This window comes from Diospyros lotus, chromosome 9 (assembly GCF_014633365.1).
Source record: "Diospyros lotus cultivar Yz01 chromosome 9, ASM1463336v1, whole genome shotgun sequence".
Taxonomy (NCBI): domain Eukaryota; kingdom Viridiplantae; phylum Streptophyta; class Magnoliopsida; order Ericales; family Ebenaceae; genus Diospyros; species Diospyros lotus.
In genome coordinates this window covers 2,977,264-2,994,912 of record NC_068346.1, presented here as the reverse complement: position 1 = coordinate 2,994,912, position 17,649 = coordinate 2,977,264, and the positions used below count along the sequence as shown (strand labels likewise).

General features: G+C 37.1%; 2 protein-coding genes across 3 annotated transcripts; both read right to left on the bottom strand.

Annotated features, from left to right (window-relative positions):
* Window positions 1-716: 716 nt before the first annotated feature.
* Window positions 717-14,694, bottom strand: LOC127809782 (uncharacterized). 2 transcript variants are annotated; one of them, XR_008025245.1, is made up of 13 exons: window positions 14,041-14,694; window positions 13,773-13,858; window positions 12,610-12,689; window positions 9,942-9,997; window positions 8,768-8,816; window positions 6,495-6,641; window positions 5,347-5,442; window positions 3,747-3,860; window positions 3,453-3,580; window positions 2,812-3,053; window positions 1,648-2,499; window positions 1,320-1,547; window positions 717-1,154 (listed from the first exon to the last, which is right to left on the bottom strand). XR_008025245.1 is itself a non-coding variant. In XM_052348865.1 (12 exons), exons 1-12 carry the CDS (start codon window positions 14,487-14,489, stop codon window positions 1,498-1,500), a joined length of 2,349 nt encoding a protein of 782 aa, XP_052204825.1. In that variant the 5' UTR covers window positions 14,490-14,694; the 3' UTR covers window positions 1,206-1,497. The 2 variants fall into 2 exon arrangements, 1 of the variants encoding a protein (XP_052204825.1); XM_052348865.1 differs by lacking the exon at window positions 717-1,154 and having other exon boundaries at window positions 1,206-1,547.
* A 709-nt stretch (window positions 14,695-15,403) lies between these two features.
* Window positions 15,404-17,649, bottom strand: LOC127809783 (biogenesis of lysosome-related organelles complex 1 subunit 2). Its single transcript, XM_052348866.1, has 2 exons — window positions 17,440-17,649; window positions 15,404-15,803 (listed from the first exon to the last, which is right to left on the bottom strand). Exons 1-2 carry the CDS (start codon window positions 17,536-17,538, stop codon window positions 15,537-15,539), a joined length of 366 nt encoding a protein of 121 aa, XP_052204826.1. The 5' UTR covers window positions 17,539-17,649; the 3' UTR covers window positions 15,404-15,536.

Below are 17,649 nucleotides of genomic sequence, written 5' to 3'. Positions count from 1 at the left end.
AAAAAAAATTATGTGAAAGAAAAAATTAAATAAATAATTAATGATTGATATCATTGGCATCCAGGCTTGCGCTTGTTTGTTTACAATTTTTGTATTTTTATTTATTTATTTCACTATTTATAGAGAATGGGTGAACTTTAGAAGGTATTGCTATAATTTTGACAAAAATGATTGGGTTATGTTTGGATTTTAAAATTGTGAAGAAAATTAAAAAGATAGGAAAGAAGAATAAAGCCATTGAAGATAGCAAATGCTTGATGACCCCCCAAAATGGATCATTAATCTCACCAGACTTAACAAAAGAAGAAAGAAGAATAATTATTCTCACTTGGATATTCAAACATATCATCAATTACATAATATTTAGAATAAAAAAAAATGATACTTACATAATTATTGTGGATCAAATAATATTTTTGTGAAATTCAAGTCCCAATTGAAGAAAGAGCAGAAAGAAGAACAAAGCAGAGCTCCAATACAGCTAGTTCAATTATTACTAATCTAGCTTTATGATGCTAATCTTCAACAAACCTACGTATTAGATTGTGTTTTCTTTTGGTTTATTTTGATTTTTTGTGTTTGCTCTAGAGATGTCATAGCGTAAATTGTAGTAGCTTTACAATTTTTTCTAATAATATAATCTTATTTATAGAAAAAAAAAAGAGACATAGACCACGCAATACTCCATCTTATAGAAAATAAAATTGGTATAGAAATTTTACCATTCATCAACAATGTGATTACAGTTTCAAGATTGGCACAATAGCAAGTGGCCTTCTTGCTAGTAGGGTTCAATTTTTTTTTTTTTAAATCAAATCTAGACAAATTTTAGAGTGCCTACATATTGTACATAATTGATAAAGTAATTATGAGTTCAATGAATTTCCAAAACATTTTATAAGAAGAAACCTGCAAATTTAGTCTTTACCTCTTCTACGGAGTGGAAAGTGGTTATTGGAACTTATCTCTTGAAATTCCTCCACAAAATGAAGCATTTTTTTTATGCTTTCTTCCCTCCATAAGTGGTTGGATTAGGTGTTGCACTTTGAAATTCTTCCCTTTCATTGCAGGTTGCAGTTTGTGCTTCCCATTTGGTGTAGGGAAAGTATAAATGGAAATGCTTGGGATCATCCAACCAAGGGCACTTTGGCGATCTATTGAATGTCAGCAAATTGCTGTAAATTAGTTCTGTGTTATCAACCCTTAAGATATTATCCCACAAAAAGAAAAAAAAGAAAAAAGAAAAAAACAACAATTAAGGTACACAGCTATATACACTTGATCTCCAGACTAAATTCCCAAAGTTAAAAGCCTAATACCTTTGTATATAACAAAGGGCAACAGCAGAAACTCATTTTTATGCACAGCACAGCCTTCAGGTTAATGACAATGGGCAACATTATTGGCTCTGGCAGCAGTTCATCTTATGCCCACTTCATTAATATCTTTCAATAGAGCCACAAATTACATTTACCAAAGGTGGGATATATCCAACCATCAGTAACCGTACCGATCGTTTAAAGAAGTCCTTCCATCACCAGATTGCCCTGTAAGAAGCATCAGAGACTAAGAAAAAGGTACTAGAGACAATTGAATTTGCAACAATTAAGTTATGCTTATTGAACCAAAGCTTAAGAGGGAGTTTACCTTCAGGAGGCACCCAGGTGTCGTACTCGGTGTCAGTACTCTCTAGAAATGGAGGTCTCTCTGGGCCAAGCACTCTTTTCTGCCTTTTGTTATCATCCTTCCCGGTTTCATTCCCATGTCGAATGTCTCCGTCTCCAATGTGATGTGCTTTTGCCTCGTCCTCAGATGCATGATATCCTCTTTTATGTTTCAACAGCAGAGCCACGGCATCTGCTGCCCTAAATTCAGCTCCTACAGATGTTTGTGTCGGGTGTTCAGAAGCTTTGGTCTCACTGGCATTGTTCTCAACCTGCTTAGGCTTAGGCTTCCTTACTATTAGACCAGGGGCAGCATTTTCAATCTCCGACTCTGGATCTCCTTGTCCAGATTCTTGGTTTCTCAGAACTTTCTTCCTGTCTTTATAGTCAACAAACTGATCAGGCTCCTGTACGTCCAATAGGGCTTCTTGCTGAGACTCTTCTGTCTCCACGTTTCGTGCAGCCCCAAGCCATTGGGGCTTCACCACAGTATAAACGGTAGTTTTTCCCTCTGTGGCATCAACTACTTCCTCCTCCTCAATTGCTTCCAGCTTCTTGCCCAATTCCATCATCACACCAGAAATTTCCTTTTTCTTGGTGGAGCCAGTCATTGTATTTTCAGTTCCACTTTTTTTAATTGGTTCTACCAGGGTTTGCTTCACACTCGCAGAACTAGGGACCCGGGGCAGATTAGGTTTTGGATCCTGTAGATTTAATTCCCTTTTCCTTGCAGCTTCTCCTGCTGGATCGGCAATCTTCAGCAAGTAGAGTATCCTATCCAATTGTGACTGAAGGGTGGACAATTCCTCTTGGAGCTGCTCAGTTTTATCAAGCACTGCAATTTCATGCACGAAATCAGGAAAGCAAATAAAAAATAAACATCTTTAATGATTTTATGGAAGACTAGGATATTCAGCAGCTATCCTTACTTCTGGTACTACCTTTTCAAGTCTATTTTGCTTTCCTGATTCTAAGAAAGACTTAATTCAATTCAACTAGGTGAGGTTGGCACTAGCTTTCCATTTGGGAATAATTTTTTGCAGTATTGTATCATATTATATGTCCTCTTGATGTTCAGAAATGATGGATGCAAATATCAGATGAACAAACATATCAAAGAGAATTTATCACAAGCAAGATGGCTCACCTAGTTGCGATGATAAGCCAGACATATAAGCATCAAGTGTGTCTCCACTATCAGCTACACCTTCATTTTCTGATACCATTCTATCCTTCTCCTCCAAAAGCAACTTTTTTTTCTCTTCTATTTCTTTAATAATGGCATCTTTCTTATCAAGAAGGGTATCAGCTGTTTCAATTGATTGGGTTTCACCACCCTTCTGGTTGGAAGCCACCTTCTTTGTCCGGTCGTAGAACTCATCCTCATCACTGGGCATTGAGATATGCATTAGAATGATGTAAATGAAATTTCCAATAAGAATGGAATATTCTACTATTTCATATATATATATATATATTTTTTTTGGGGGGGGGGGGGGGGGGGGGGTCGGTTTCTTTCACTAAGAAAGAATCATTTTAGTGACATAGGAATAGAATACAGAAAATAAGGTGGTTACATATATTTAAGCTTATGAAAGGATTCTTGAGTGCTACTAAAATCCAATCCATAAAGAACACGCAGGTGGAACCATGGAGAATTTAAAACCTATGACAATGAAGGTATGTAACTAATGTGCTTAGCATCATAAAGGTATGTTTTCTTCTTCCACAAAAAGTAATTTATAATTGTAACTATTAAGTACCTCAAATATTTAGCAAAAAAAGTACCTCAAATAATCTTCATCTTCTGTCACTCCTTTCTTCGTACCATGTGATGTCCTTGCAGCACGTGCCCCCATGCTTTCTCTGATGCTCTCATTTAGAGTCTCTTCCAAGTTTTCAAGCTCCTCCATAATCTATAAATTACAGACAAATAATTACCCCACAGAAAATTTATGAAGATGAGAAAATAATGTAAAAGAATAATGAAAACTATGCTAGATTCCTTATCAAGGACAATAGAACTTATCCTGTCATGTATCAAGGAAGAATAGAGGAAAATCATTACTAATTCAATATTACCTGAGAAATTCTCTGTTCATTCCGAGCAATCTGAGTCTGCTGCCCTTGTGTCAGCCCACCTTGAGAGATATCCTTTGCACGAATAGCATCTATTTCTTTCTTCATATGAGCAATCTACAAAGAGCAGCACTGGATCAGAAATAGCACATAACCACAAATTCATAAGGGAGACATGAGAGGATTATTGAGAATTGTCAAAGATCAAATTCAGAACCTGTGCGCAACATGCGCACGCACACACATGCATATATTCTATAATAGGTGTAATATTTTGAAAAACTCTGTTACAACATCATCAGCACCTCAACCTAGACAATGAATGTGTTGAAAATAATTCAGTTTTTCCCTTTCTTTCAAGTGAGGCATATTGGCTTCATAGTATAAAATCAAATGAAAGTAGCAACAAAGGATAGACCATTATGCTGGAAGTTGTTTATCAATGATTGCCCCCTCAACAAGCTTCATTTGTTATTGTTGATGTATTTTACTTTTAGAAAAAAGGGGATATCAAATTATCAATAGAAAGGGATGCAAAGGAATATCCATAGAAATACCAAGTAAAAGTTGCAAGATTCAAGAAATTTAAAGGCTAGTATTTCCAACCAAGTTTCTTGAAATGGCATCCCTTAAGCTGTTATCATTCCATGAAATTAATGCATCTCTAATGAAGTGTTACCAACCAGAAGTTTTTTTTTAACATTCATCAAATGGATCCCTAAGCATGTATTCAAGCAAAAAAGAAAACTGGAACTAGCAGTAATGAAAATAAAGAAAATGCATGTAACCTAAAGCAAAGTACTTAAAACACCATTATTCATCTTATTTTTTATATATATATATAGAGAGAGAGAGAGAGAGAGAGAGTAGCAAAATCTTGGGGACCATACTACTCCACAAGCAGTTACAGCAAAGCAATCAGCTAGCATAGTCCCTCTTCATTAGAACGCACTCCAAAAAGACCAGAAAAAAAGCTCTGCCAAATGCCATTACTCCATCCCCTATGATGTCAAAATCTATCTTCCCTCCCAACCCTGAAAATAATTAACTGGCTAAACTCAACCCAAACCCTCATGATAGCACAAGACAAGGCATCCAACCCCCGTCCCCCTATCTCCCATATTTTCAAGTACCCACACTCCTAAGACTATCTGATTCATGAACAAACCTGAACACTCACTTTCCTAAGACTATCTGATTCATGTGCATTGCATTTCTTGTAATACCCACTGAACCCCAGACCTATAAAGGATTACTGACTTCTCGTATTTCTTGCACATGCAATGGCAGCACCTCTAATCAAATTTTATGCAGCAAATCCTCAGCATGCACCCCATAATGGAAGGTTGAGAAGGTTACTAGATAAAGGCAAAATATTTGGCACTATTAGTATAAAGTGGTTCCCTCTTAAGTAAGCCCTTCCTTTCATGCTTGGAAAGCTTAATTTTTATGCTTGCGCCAGAATGTATGAGATTGATAGCCTTGAAAGTTAATTTAGAAACATGTGAGCAAGGACATAACAAGATCCAAAATGCAGAGAAAATATAAAATTGTTTGCATTACAGGATCCGGTAGTAGAAAAGGTTCAAGATGAAACACTTACCTTCTCAAGTCTTTTTACAACTTTTTCACGGGTTTTTTCCTGCTTCTCTGTAAGCTGCCCCTTGAAGGTTTGCCATGTTATTTCATCAATATCATCCTACAAATCCAAGAAACTTCAGTTAGTATGATAAATAAGGGGTATTATAATTATTTTCATTCCCATGAAAGCATTAGGATTACAAATATTAGAAAGCACTTTTTTCCCTTGAATGCTTAATAAATGTCTGGAAAATGACTTCAGGTACATTCAGAACTCACAAAAACAATACTACAACTGGTTTGCCTCTTTAAAAGGAAAAAAAAACCAGTTGTATAACTAGAAGAATTAGATAATAACTAGTTGATGAATATTGTAAAGATAGAACTGACAAGCAAGTGAAAATGAGTTGAGGAAAAGAAACTTCAACGAATAAATAATAAAAAAAGTTACACTTAAACAAGTCAACTCAACATTTACTACATTGTCAAGGACTAAGGAGTTTGGACTTGTATATGCTTCCAACAAGAAGGTCACTCAAGCTCCCAACATAATTGATCAATCCATATAAAAGAGAAGGATTGGAATTGGCATCAGTCATCACATGATTGTTTCTAATAAATCAGGAAATGAAAGAAAATTCTTTTATGAATGTGGCTGGTGGCCCAGCCTTCCAGGTTGTTTCTACCACAATTCAAGGGTTCAACTGCAACATGCTTTTCTTCTTTTCTTTTTCCTTTTTGGATGGGATAGGGATATCATTCAGCCTATCCTACAGCCTTGCCTCAGATGAAGTGTCCCCAGAGAGTCTTTCATCATTCATGGATTATATAATTTCTCATTTCATTTCATATGCATATACAATCATTACATCTCAGGATCAAATTTGAAAAGGTAGTGGCCCTTTTAGTACCAGAAGTTGCAAAAGGTAGACATGTCTACTGGTATGACAAAAGGAAGCATGTCTGTCATTCCCCCAGCACAACTAATTAAAGCTTCTTATTTTTTTAAATAGGACTTACTGCCCCCATGTTAAGGGTTTAAGAATCAATCTTTGCAATACTCCAGTTCTTTCTTGCAGAGCCATTAGTGTGAAAAATTACATGTTCGCAGTCCAAGAAGGTTTCATAAAATTTTACTTCCTAAAACTGAAATGGTAAAATGGGGCGAACCTCAGTTTCTTCTATGGCATCTTCCTTCATGCCCCATGAGATACCATCAGCAAGGGAGGCTTGCACTCTTGCTCGTACAAGTGATGCTTCCATATCTTGCATTTCATCTCGCATCCTAGCATTTCTGATACCCTTCAAGTCACTTTCCTTCAAAGTAAACCACATAATAAGCTGTTATAACAGTAAGAATGCACATATACAACTGAAAACATCAATAAATCTGGTGATAAAAATAATAGGGATGCTAGTGCTGGCTAGAATTCAACAGAAAAGATCAAGCATTCACTTGTTTCTGCCTTTTCCCAGCATAAATACAAAAATGCTGCAGCTATACTTGCAAATTTAACAAACAGAAGACAAGATAATGAACTCAGGCCTCAGTTAAACTGAACAATCTTTGTGACCACTGGTCTATGGAAAAGTTACAAAAATACAGAGATCAGCGCACTGCATATTATGGTAGATTGTATAATGAAAACCACAGTCCAGAGTCTTCAGATAGGAAGTAACAGTAACCAAAAAGCACTGTTGTATTTTTGTGGATCTACTAAGGAAAAGAAGCTCAAAAGAGATGTCAATCAAAGGAGATCAAATAAGATAATCTCATTTGCACAATTTCAGCATTCATCAGGATGGGAACAGAATACACAGTTCACATCCTTCAATGGTCATATTTCTCACTACAAAAATATAAGTTCTACAAATAATTATCAACAATACATTGATAACTAATTTCAGTGTGTTTATGCAGGAGAGAAAAAAAGGTTACTTCTCCTGAAAAGGACTATAGCAAATTAAAACATGGTTTATGGACCAAAGACATGAATCTCATGGAACACGGTTTATAGACCAAACATGATAATGAGTAAACTAAAGATGACTGTGACTAACTGAAAATTCATTACTAGGAGAAGTGCAGATGTGTTTTGAAGAACAAAATCCATGAAATGATTCACTAGATACATGAAGAGAAACACCAAACATGGAAGACCACCTTGGTAATTTATTTAACAAGATGGAATAAGAAGAAACCAGTGGTTTTGGGGGATAAAAATCTGTCAGCTGGACTTTATGGCTTTGAGTGCAAGAATGTTCATTCAATTATTTTTCATGCCCAAATAAGTGGATACAAAGCTGAATATTATATTTACTAACTTTGTTGTTATATATTTAAAGTAAAATGGTGCTTTACAATGTATAAAGATGTTATGTATATAATGGGAGTTTCATGCATCACTTATATGGAAATCTTCCTATTTTAAACTAGACATCTGGACAAGCATAGTTATCAAAGGCGTGCCTAGGCGCGAGGTGCCTTAAGGCGCCAGTTTGGCGCCTTGCCTGGGCCGAGGCGACGCGGTTTTGGCGAGGCCCTCGCCTTGCGCGCCTAGGCGCTGGGGCGTGAGGCGCGCCTCATGAAACCTAGGTCTTCTAACTAAATCTTGCAGCCTAATCGCTCCTCACTCCTCCCGACTCTAGCATCCAGCTGCGCTTGCCTCTCCTCTCTAGCTCGCTGCTCGCCCAATCTTCCTCTTCCTCTCTAGCCCCAGCCGCGCCTGCCTCCTCTCTTCCTCTCCAGCTCGTTGTTCGCCCGATCTTCCTCTTCCTCTCCAGCCCCAGCAGCGCCCGCCTCCTCTCTTCCTCTCCTCTCCAGCTGGCCCGATCTTCTTCTTCCTCTCCTCTCCAGCCGCGACCCCTTGATCTTCTTCTTCCTTTCCTCTCCACTCTCCAGCAGCGCCTGCCTCCTCTCTTCCTCTCCTATCCAGCCACGCCCACCTCCTAGCTTGTTAATTTCCTCTCCAGCCGCGCTCTCTTCCTCTATTCTCCTCTGCCCACGGTCTTCTCCTCTCTTCCTCGCCTCTCTTCTCATCTGCTCTTCAAGTTGAAGCTGCTAAGGCTGCCCACAGTCTTCTCCTATCTTGTAAGTTCTTTACTTGTATTTTATTTGTTTATTTCTTGCATTCTTGCCTAATTTCTTTTGCTGGCAGCTGGTTGCTGATATCTCTTTTAAGTCTTTATAGTTTATTTCTATCATTAGGAGAATTTTGTGTAAGTTCTTTACTTGTATTTATTTGTTTATTTCTATCATTAGTTGTTTATGATTTTACAAGATTTTGAGTTTTTTTTCCTAAAAGGTGCGTCTCGCGCCTCAGGCTCCAGGACCTTTGGCGCCTTGCGCCTTTCAGAACTATGTGGACAAGTATTGGCAACAAGATAAAATGGTAGAAAAGATTAAACGATAAATGAGTGGTAATACAACAGTTTAATCTTACAGGTGGCATCAATTCAGCTGGTCCTTGGATTATGTATAACCGAGAAGAACTGCAGAAAAAAGAAAAAAGAAATAATTAGCAATAACAGAAGTTATACACATCAAAAGCATATAAATTAGGGGCACCATACAAACCCCTTGAACTATCACTCTACGTCATTTAAACCAAGCTTGCCAGCCCTTGACCCCAATTCTATAAAATGCTAGACATGTCTACCTTCATTTTATATGAAATGTGAATTGTCCTTAAGAATTAATACTGTTAATGTGGAACCCTGAAGAATCCAAAATGATGGAGATTATATAAGGCATGACGGTTAAAATGGAAAAGTGTATCCAATATTTTATGTGATAGTAGGATTCTCTAAAAGCTAAAAGGGAAATTTTTATAAGACAGATAGCTTTATTATATGGCACAAAATGTTGAACATTAAAACACCAACATGCACAAAATAGTAACAAAGATGAAAATGTCACAATGGATATGCAAACATACAAGAAAAAAAATAAAATTAGAAATGAGAATATTGGTAGCAAGGTCAAAATAGCTCCTATTGAAGATAAGATGAATGTGATAGGATTAAAATGGTTTAGTCATGTGAGGAAAAGTCATTAGCAAAAGCGGTAGAGGAAGACCATTTGAAAACTTAGTGGGAGATTCTCAGGTATAATATGAGTTATAAGGGCCTTACAAAAGATATGATCATAGAGAGAAATGATTGGTGAGCTAGAATTTATATAGCTGGCCCCACCTAGTGGGATTAAAGCTTGACAATGTCCTCATTTTTGCTTAGAACAAGAAAAATACTTTAATAATGAAAGAACTATTCAAATCAACCATTAGCAAGTGTAACTAAGCCTAAAGACTACATGTGCAACTTGCAAATCTTGCACAATAATATATAGTAAGTGTCACGTGAATTCTAGGTTACAAAATTGCAACAGTACAAATGTAAAGAACTACATCCAAGGTATGTATGAAGCATTCTAGCAATTGTGGGATGAAAAAAAATGCCAACAGTCTTGCTTCATAGCGTCCCCTTTGACTTCAACCTAATCAGGATAGATAATGAAATATGATAAAAGTATCACTTTGCAGTGAAACGATGGAATGGAATCATTAAAGAAAGTATGACATATGACCAACACCAAAGGAAAATATGAGTATTACTTACTGGCCAAATCGAATCACATCACCAACATGCAAGTCCACATAAACCCTTTTCTTCACCTGACAAATTAGAAATGTCTACCCATTAAGAAAAAAGATAATCAAATTAATAAAGATAATTCAACAAAGAATGGAATAACTTCAGAAAAATATAATAACTTTGCAACATAACTAAATGAGGGAACCATAAATACATAATGACTTCAACAATACAGCCATCATCTCGCCAACTAATGCTGCTTCAACGATCAAAATGAAGAAAAAATAAATATCATCTTGAAAATGATATCAAATATAAATAATTCTACACTATATTCGTTGTCCACTGATAGCACTGACAAGTAAAAAATTTATTACACAGAGGCAAGTACATAAGTAATTAATCCTACATTAGTGCTAATTGATAATTGATCATGTCTGAATGAACTCCTTAAAATAATTTTGATACAAAACATCAATAAATGGTAATCATCCCTAAAGAGGTACAGAAAAAGACCAAAATGGCCAATTCTCTCTTAATCATCTTAGACCAATAAGTTATTACCAAATCAACCATTTGTACTGTAGTGATTCCAGAACTCCTGACTTTGTATTTTAATCATATTGGATGAAAACCTAATGAACTTACCAACTACACTGAGAGCATGACATGTTCAACTATGCACATTGATTCACAGGTTGGATAAGATGAGACACAGCCATCTATAAGGTAATCTACTAGGAGATGATATTTCGAAAAAGAATGTACTCAGTGGACATTTTCTTGCATATTTGGCAACTGTGGAACAAGTCAGTGAATAAGTATTAAATGTATTTATTTGCATAAATTTGAGACAACAATAAACCTAAAATGATGAATCTGTCCATGGCAGCATTTTGTATATTTTATAAATTTATAAAATTAATCATCTATGAGGTCAGGTTAAGAGATTATATCTCATCTCTTAAGGTCACATCAAGGAAGCATTTGATAACTTATCTTTATCCCCCCTTCTCTAGTAAAACAATAGCCCGTTGGTTAGTGTAATCAAAGGTGAGGGCCTTGATCAGCTAGGCGCCCCAGCACTTCAAGGCTCCATGGAAGCACCTCGTCTACTTCTAAGCAAGGCAGCTTCAATCAGGCAACAGGCATTGAAGGCACTTGCCTAGGCGTTAAAAAAGGTAAAAAATAGTTGGCCCTAAAAGTCAAAAAAGGCATACTAAAAGGCACTTAAAACCAAAAACAAACACAAATAAAAGCAAAACGGGACAGAAAGGATATTACCGTGGAGTTGTTGCTATTATTAACGTGACCACCATGAGTTGCCTTCTTAATTTCTTCCCTCTTCTCTCTTCTTTGTAGTTGGAAAGGTCATTAGACATAGATCACATGATGACAAGTTGGAGAATGGTCACTAGAGTCCACTAAACCTCTCATGTGCCAAGAGGTTCGGGCAAGTGAAGTCATTGGCCGATGAAATCATAGCACATGACAATGCATGGTTAACCTTCCAAGTTGCCACTCTTTGCCAACAGGCTTGCCAATGGTAGGTAATCCCTCTAATGCCCATACGTCTCTCTCATTCTCCCTTTGGTCCATTAGTTGTGGCTTAGAGATGTGGCTGACATCCAATCTGTGTTTCTTCTCTCGCGGACTGGAATTCTAGTTTGTTGCTTTCGTTAAGCTTATAATTAGGCTATTGAAGGTTATCATATTAAGCAATTAGGTTAGTTTCTATTCATTCTTTATTCGCTTTATAATATATTACATTTTTTTATTTTTTAGTATTGTTACTACTGTAACAAATTGGTTTTGAATTTGTTTTATTCAGTGGAAGTAGGAAAAAAGATCCAGCCTAGAAATTTTTTTTTTTTTTGCAAGATTCTGAAGTTATTTGTTTGAACATTATTAAAAGAATTTATATTTGAGAGTATTTTAGAAGTCTTATACACATCATCTGATTATCTTTTTATGTTAAATACATTTATTAATTCTTGAAAATTTATTGTTTTGCTCAGGCAAGCTCTTTTTTAGAGCCTAGTGACTCAAGTAATGTCATAGTGCCTTATGGGTGCCTTTCTCATATGACTACCTTCTTCTTGGTAACTACTAATTCCTGCACATATCAAAATAATCAATCATATACTGTAGTTTAGCAATAATGAATAGTTCTATTTTCACCTTAAGCAAACGCAGTTAGTTTTAAGTAAGCAAGCAATTTATGAGGTGTTTTCCCACAACGCACAAACATTGTGAATGCAAAGGAGAAGTCAAATTCATGGAAGAATCTAACAGGCTAATTAAAAAAAAAAAAAAGCACTTGGTAAATATTCCAAACCATACACTGATGTACAGTACAGTCTAAATAAAGACAGGTGGATAATTGCAAACTACCAATTAACCGCATGTAGAGTACTCAAATATTTTCTACTACAACCACATAAAGATTACCAAGTCTACCAGAAGTGTGACAAGTCACATCAAATCACAATTCAAAACAATACTGAATGGACGGAATATGGATGATTTATTCAATTTAAATCACTAAATTCAAAAACAAGCCACAATCATAAATCCATGTTAACCAAATAAAGTTTTCCTTACTACCCCACCCAATGTCCAAATGAAGAAGTAAGAATAAACAATGCATATTTATTTAAGATTATGCCAACTTCAGCAAAAATGGACATACCTCATTCTTGTTTACAAAGGTCCCATGTGTACTGCCAAGATCATAAAGATAAGCACTTCCATTTCTCTTGAACTGAAGAACTAGCACATGGAGAAAACATGGTTCCAATTAAATAGGAATCATTCCCATCATTAAGACACAATTAAAGTCAAAAAGGCTAGAATTTTGTGCTCCAACAAATGAAAGACAAATCCAACAACGTAATCTGCAAATTGGAGCAATCAACATGTGATCCTCATAAACAATTTTTTTTTATTAAATAAACATTCAATTGGATGAACCAAGAAGCATAATTTACAAAAGCATACAAATCTAAAAAAAGTGGATCAGGTGCATCAACAAAACAAAGGATTCCATTCCTAAGAAAACTATAAGTATTCCATGGATTAGATAGCTACATTGCATACAATTTTAATTTCTTCTTTTCTTTCTCTTTCCCCCTAGTGCCAAGGAAACTTAAAGAAAAAGAACAAAACAAACTGAGAAGGTAATAGATGATTTTTGTGAAATCTTCAAGAAGCAAATTCTAAAATTCCAAACACATAAAGACACTAAATCTAATACCCTGTACCACAGACAACTATTTTCACATCCCTGGATCAAAATTGATTTGCTTCAATTTTTTAAATATTGCTTGCAGCCTGATGCATGCAGAAACTTCTTAGGCCACTAACAAGGGTAAAGAGATACTAAATCAATCAAACCTTAGGCCATGAAAAGTTGGACCAGTTATTGGACTTTGTTGTACGTATATGTCCAAAAAATTCAGCAAATTTTCCCTCATTTTTTGCTCATGACTGTCACCCGTAGTTGCATCATATATCCACATTATCATTTTTTTAAATCTACTTACATTACATTCATTTTGCTAATAGCAACTGGTTTTCTTGTTGACCTATAAAATTTTCCTCCAGAGTACATCTGTATACATTCATCACATGAAACATTCCCCCACTTACTCTACATACCTTCAATAACTGACATCACATCAGTCTCTTCACCCTCAATGGTATTAATCCTAGATAAATTACTCACTCGTTAATACTTATTGGCCTTCCCACTAAGTGACTCTTTGTTCCCACTTCAGTTTAGTTCCATTCACCAAATATATATTATAAAGTAAAAGATAAAACATAAAGGAAAGAAAGGAAGCAGGAGAGTACCCGCGTGAAAGCGAGAAATAGTTGGGTGCTCCAGGACGAAATCACAGAGATCTACACGCCCAAACATATATGCCCCCTTTTCGTATCTAGAAAACAAGCAAATAAATTCCATTTCAATAAAACAAAAGCCCAAAAATCAACAACAGCTCCCAGAATTTAAACCCCAAATCTAGATTGCATTTTACTAAATTCATGTCAAAACTGCATAAACACATTAATCGCAGAAAATTCAGGCACTAGTTCACTACTAATTCAAACTTGAACTCACATATGAAGCTGATCAATGATGGAGCCTTCTTTGAGGACTTCCAAGAAGTACTGGTGGCTGGGAGGTCCACTCCAGTCCGGAATCGTATACGGCACCGCCACATTCGGGCGCGACTCTGGCCTAGCGTCGGCGGCAATTGGCTCCTCCTGAGGAGGATGTTCGTGACTGCCTCCGGATTCAGAGGGTTCGGAACTTTTAGGCGGTGGGGGAGCCATCGGATTTTTGGGTGGTGCAGAGGTGGAGGTCAGTTCATCGTCTAGGGTTTTAGTTTCGGGCTCTGTTGACGGAGACTCTTCGGTGGCGGTGGTGCTTGGGTTTCGGGGCGGTGGTGCAGAGGCGGAGGGCAGTTCGTCGTCTAGGGTTTTGGTTTCGGGCTCTGTTGACGGAGACTCTTCGGTGGCGGTGGTGCTTGGGTTTCGGGGCAGCGGCGGAGCCATGTCGGTCGTCATGGTAGATGTGCGTGTGTGTGTGTGTGAGAGAGAGAGAGAGAGAGAGAGATGAGTCGTCGAGGTCCGGCGATTTCGTTCGGAGATGGAGGCGGCCACACGACGAAGACACACCGAAGAGCTGTGAGTAATTAGTGGATCGGGGTGAGCTTTCCGAATAACCCGTTAATTCCTTCTGCCCGGCCCATTATTTCAGACGAGTAGTGATTTTCACTCCTTTCCTTTTCTTTCGTTTTTTATTCGATTCATACATACCGTGAAGGGTAATTTAAAAAAAATATAAAATATCAAAATACCCATAAATTTTAAAATTGACTCTCTCTCTCTCTCTCTCTCACTCTCCCGCCCCGTGAGTAATATTTCTAATTTAATTCCTTCAGTTTAGTTACCAACAATTTTTATAATTCGATTTGATTCGATCTCTATATTAAAAAAATAATAATAATAATTAAATTAATTAAAATATCAAAATCAATTTTTTTATTTTTTATTTACTTAATTTAAAAATCTATTCAATTAATTTAGTTCAATTTTTTTATACAAATTCAATTTAATCAATTCAATAACAAAACCAACCAAATACTCACCCCTATCCCCACCCCACAACTATGTTAAATGGTCAAGGAAGACTTATATTTGCACACTTAGTTTCTTCTTTTTATTTTTACAAAGTTGTTTGTCCCTAACAATTTAACCATAAAAGAACAATCTTATTGTCGCTGCCACAATTAGCTATCATACTTAAACTAACAAAACCTCAATAAAATTGTAAAGACGTAGTTTAATATGAGAATGATATTTTTGAAAACAGTAGTCATATTACCAGTCTAAAAAAAATATGTTAACAGAGAGAGACACATGAAAACTGGGAGGTATTGTGGTCTCTCTGAACTCCCATCAGATGCAACCAGGGATCAGAAAAGAAGAAACAGCAGGAAGGATACTAGAATTAGAATGGCATGCACATATATGAACATTGCAGAATATACAACACAGTAGAGACAAATGAATCAAGATGTTGAGATGGATCTCAGTGGCAAGAAATGATGCTCACGAAGGGGGAGCTTGGTAAAGATGTAGCACTTTTGATTCCAGTGAAGAAACGTATTCATCGAGCATCGAAATTACAGCTTCAAATTCTGTCACTTGCTGCTCTATTGCATCAATGTGCTTCACATACTCGTCAAAGCTACCACTTTTGGATTTAAGCTGCTCCACAAAGACCCTTAACCCAGAAGCAACGTCTCCGAAGCCTTTGTACTCTTCTGCCACTCTGACATTCATCTTCTCCAAAAGTTCCAGTAGATTGTTTGTCCCCTGAAACAAGACCGATAAATTGCTGTTAACTACAGCACACTTCCTGTATAATGAATATGAACTACCAGCGAACACCCTATCTCGGCAGTCTGAAACAACGACTCTGGAGTAGATGAAGTGATGTAGAACCAAAAAGAAGAACAAGAACAAACTCAAAACACTCGATCAAAAACTCTAACTCATTCTCAATTCAATCATCTAAGATGACTCAAAATAAAAACAAACAAAATTTAACAACATGAAAGCTCAATTGTAATGAGAACCTTAATTGTTATCAAAATGAAAACAAATGGAATTTAACAATAAACTTGTGAGATTTTGTTCTCTGATTGCTAGTAATATTAAAGTTTCGGCTATGAAAGTTGTTATTCTTCTTATATTGCATTCATTCTATGAAGATTAAAATGAGGATGCTTATGCCAAGCCACTAGTATGTATCTTGTTATAATTCCTTGATTTTTTTTACTTACCATTTGTTACAATGCCACTGATGGTTTGGCATTATATCCCAAGACCACACACATGATGCGGCAAATAGCCAAACCACCACAGCAAGTGCATATCCAGACTCCACAATGCCACCACGTCAGCCAACCATGTGGACGGCCAGCTCAGGCCCCAATACTTGTAATGGCCAAGCAGGTAAGGCCCGTCCTTGTTTAAACCTGTAACCAAATGGGGGATTAATTCCAATCCCACCACACCCGGTGAGTGGCAACAGGTGCAATGTAATCAGCTTGACTCCTAGCAACTCAAGAGGGTAATGGCCGAGGATACACGCACTCATAAAAGGGGTACTGCTGAAGGTACGGATTGGGGACTGATTTCTTGAAGACAAGAACTCCCTATTCTCTATGGCTCAACCGAGTAGCCTTACTACAATCACCGAGAGCTACCGTTCACCTTTCCCTTACCCTCACTGACTTGAACGTCAGGGGGATTCTCTACCATGGATCAGGCGTTACAAATTTATTGGTGATCTTCTTTGCATTATCAACGTGGATGCAACCCAAGGTCACATCTGAACGAAATGTTTTTAAACTGATTATAAGTCAGATATGAGGTTCTGGTTGGTGAGAATGCCAGCACCTAAAACAAGAGATTGTCACAACCCAAACCCAATTTACTGAAAATGTTTAGGGTACATAACTTGGGGGTGGAGACCGTGTCACTACATCCATATTCCAAACATAGCCTCTTTCTGTTCTCTTCAGTTTTCAGGGAATCATATTGAATCTGAATCCAAGGATGAAAACCCTAAAAGCAAGATTTGGACACAAAAGAGGTTTCGTGACACTGATAATTGTATTAAATAATAGGAATCGAGATCTTGCATCAGACGTCAAAAGGCAGCCTACAAAACCTTGGCAGGCAGTATATTTCAATTTTAATTAATCACCAAACGGCTATGTAACGATAACATTCGATTGTTCATTCCATGTAGGCTTAACCATCCAACAGGGTAACCTAACTTCGATTAATGCCAATTCGCGTGGATCCCCGCCCTAACTTCAAGGTATTGAAAATCTACGTGGGAAGATCAATTTGACTTGAAGCCAAGTGTATCAATCAATTTCCAAAGAGTAGCCCTACAACACGAAGCGATCAAAAGTATGTGCAGAGACAAATTGAGGACCTGGAGTTCGCCTTTGATCATGGTGGACAGATTGGTGAAGAGATAGTTCAGTGACTCCGCTAGCTCGTCTGGTTCTCGCTTCTCTTCCTTCCCGGCCATGGCTTCGCAGGTCACGGCTCAGCTTACCGGTTATACACGGAGAAAGCGGCGACACCGGTTTTACCCCCTGCCACCACTGCGTTCGATTTCGGATTCTCTCTAAGGTGAGAA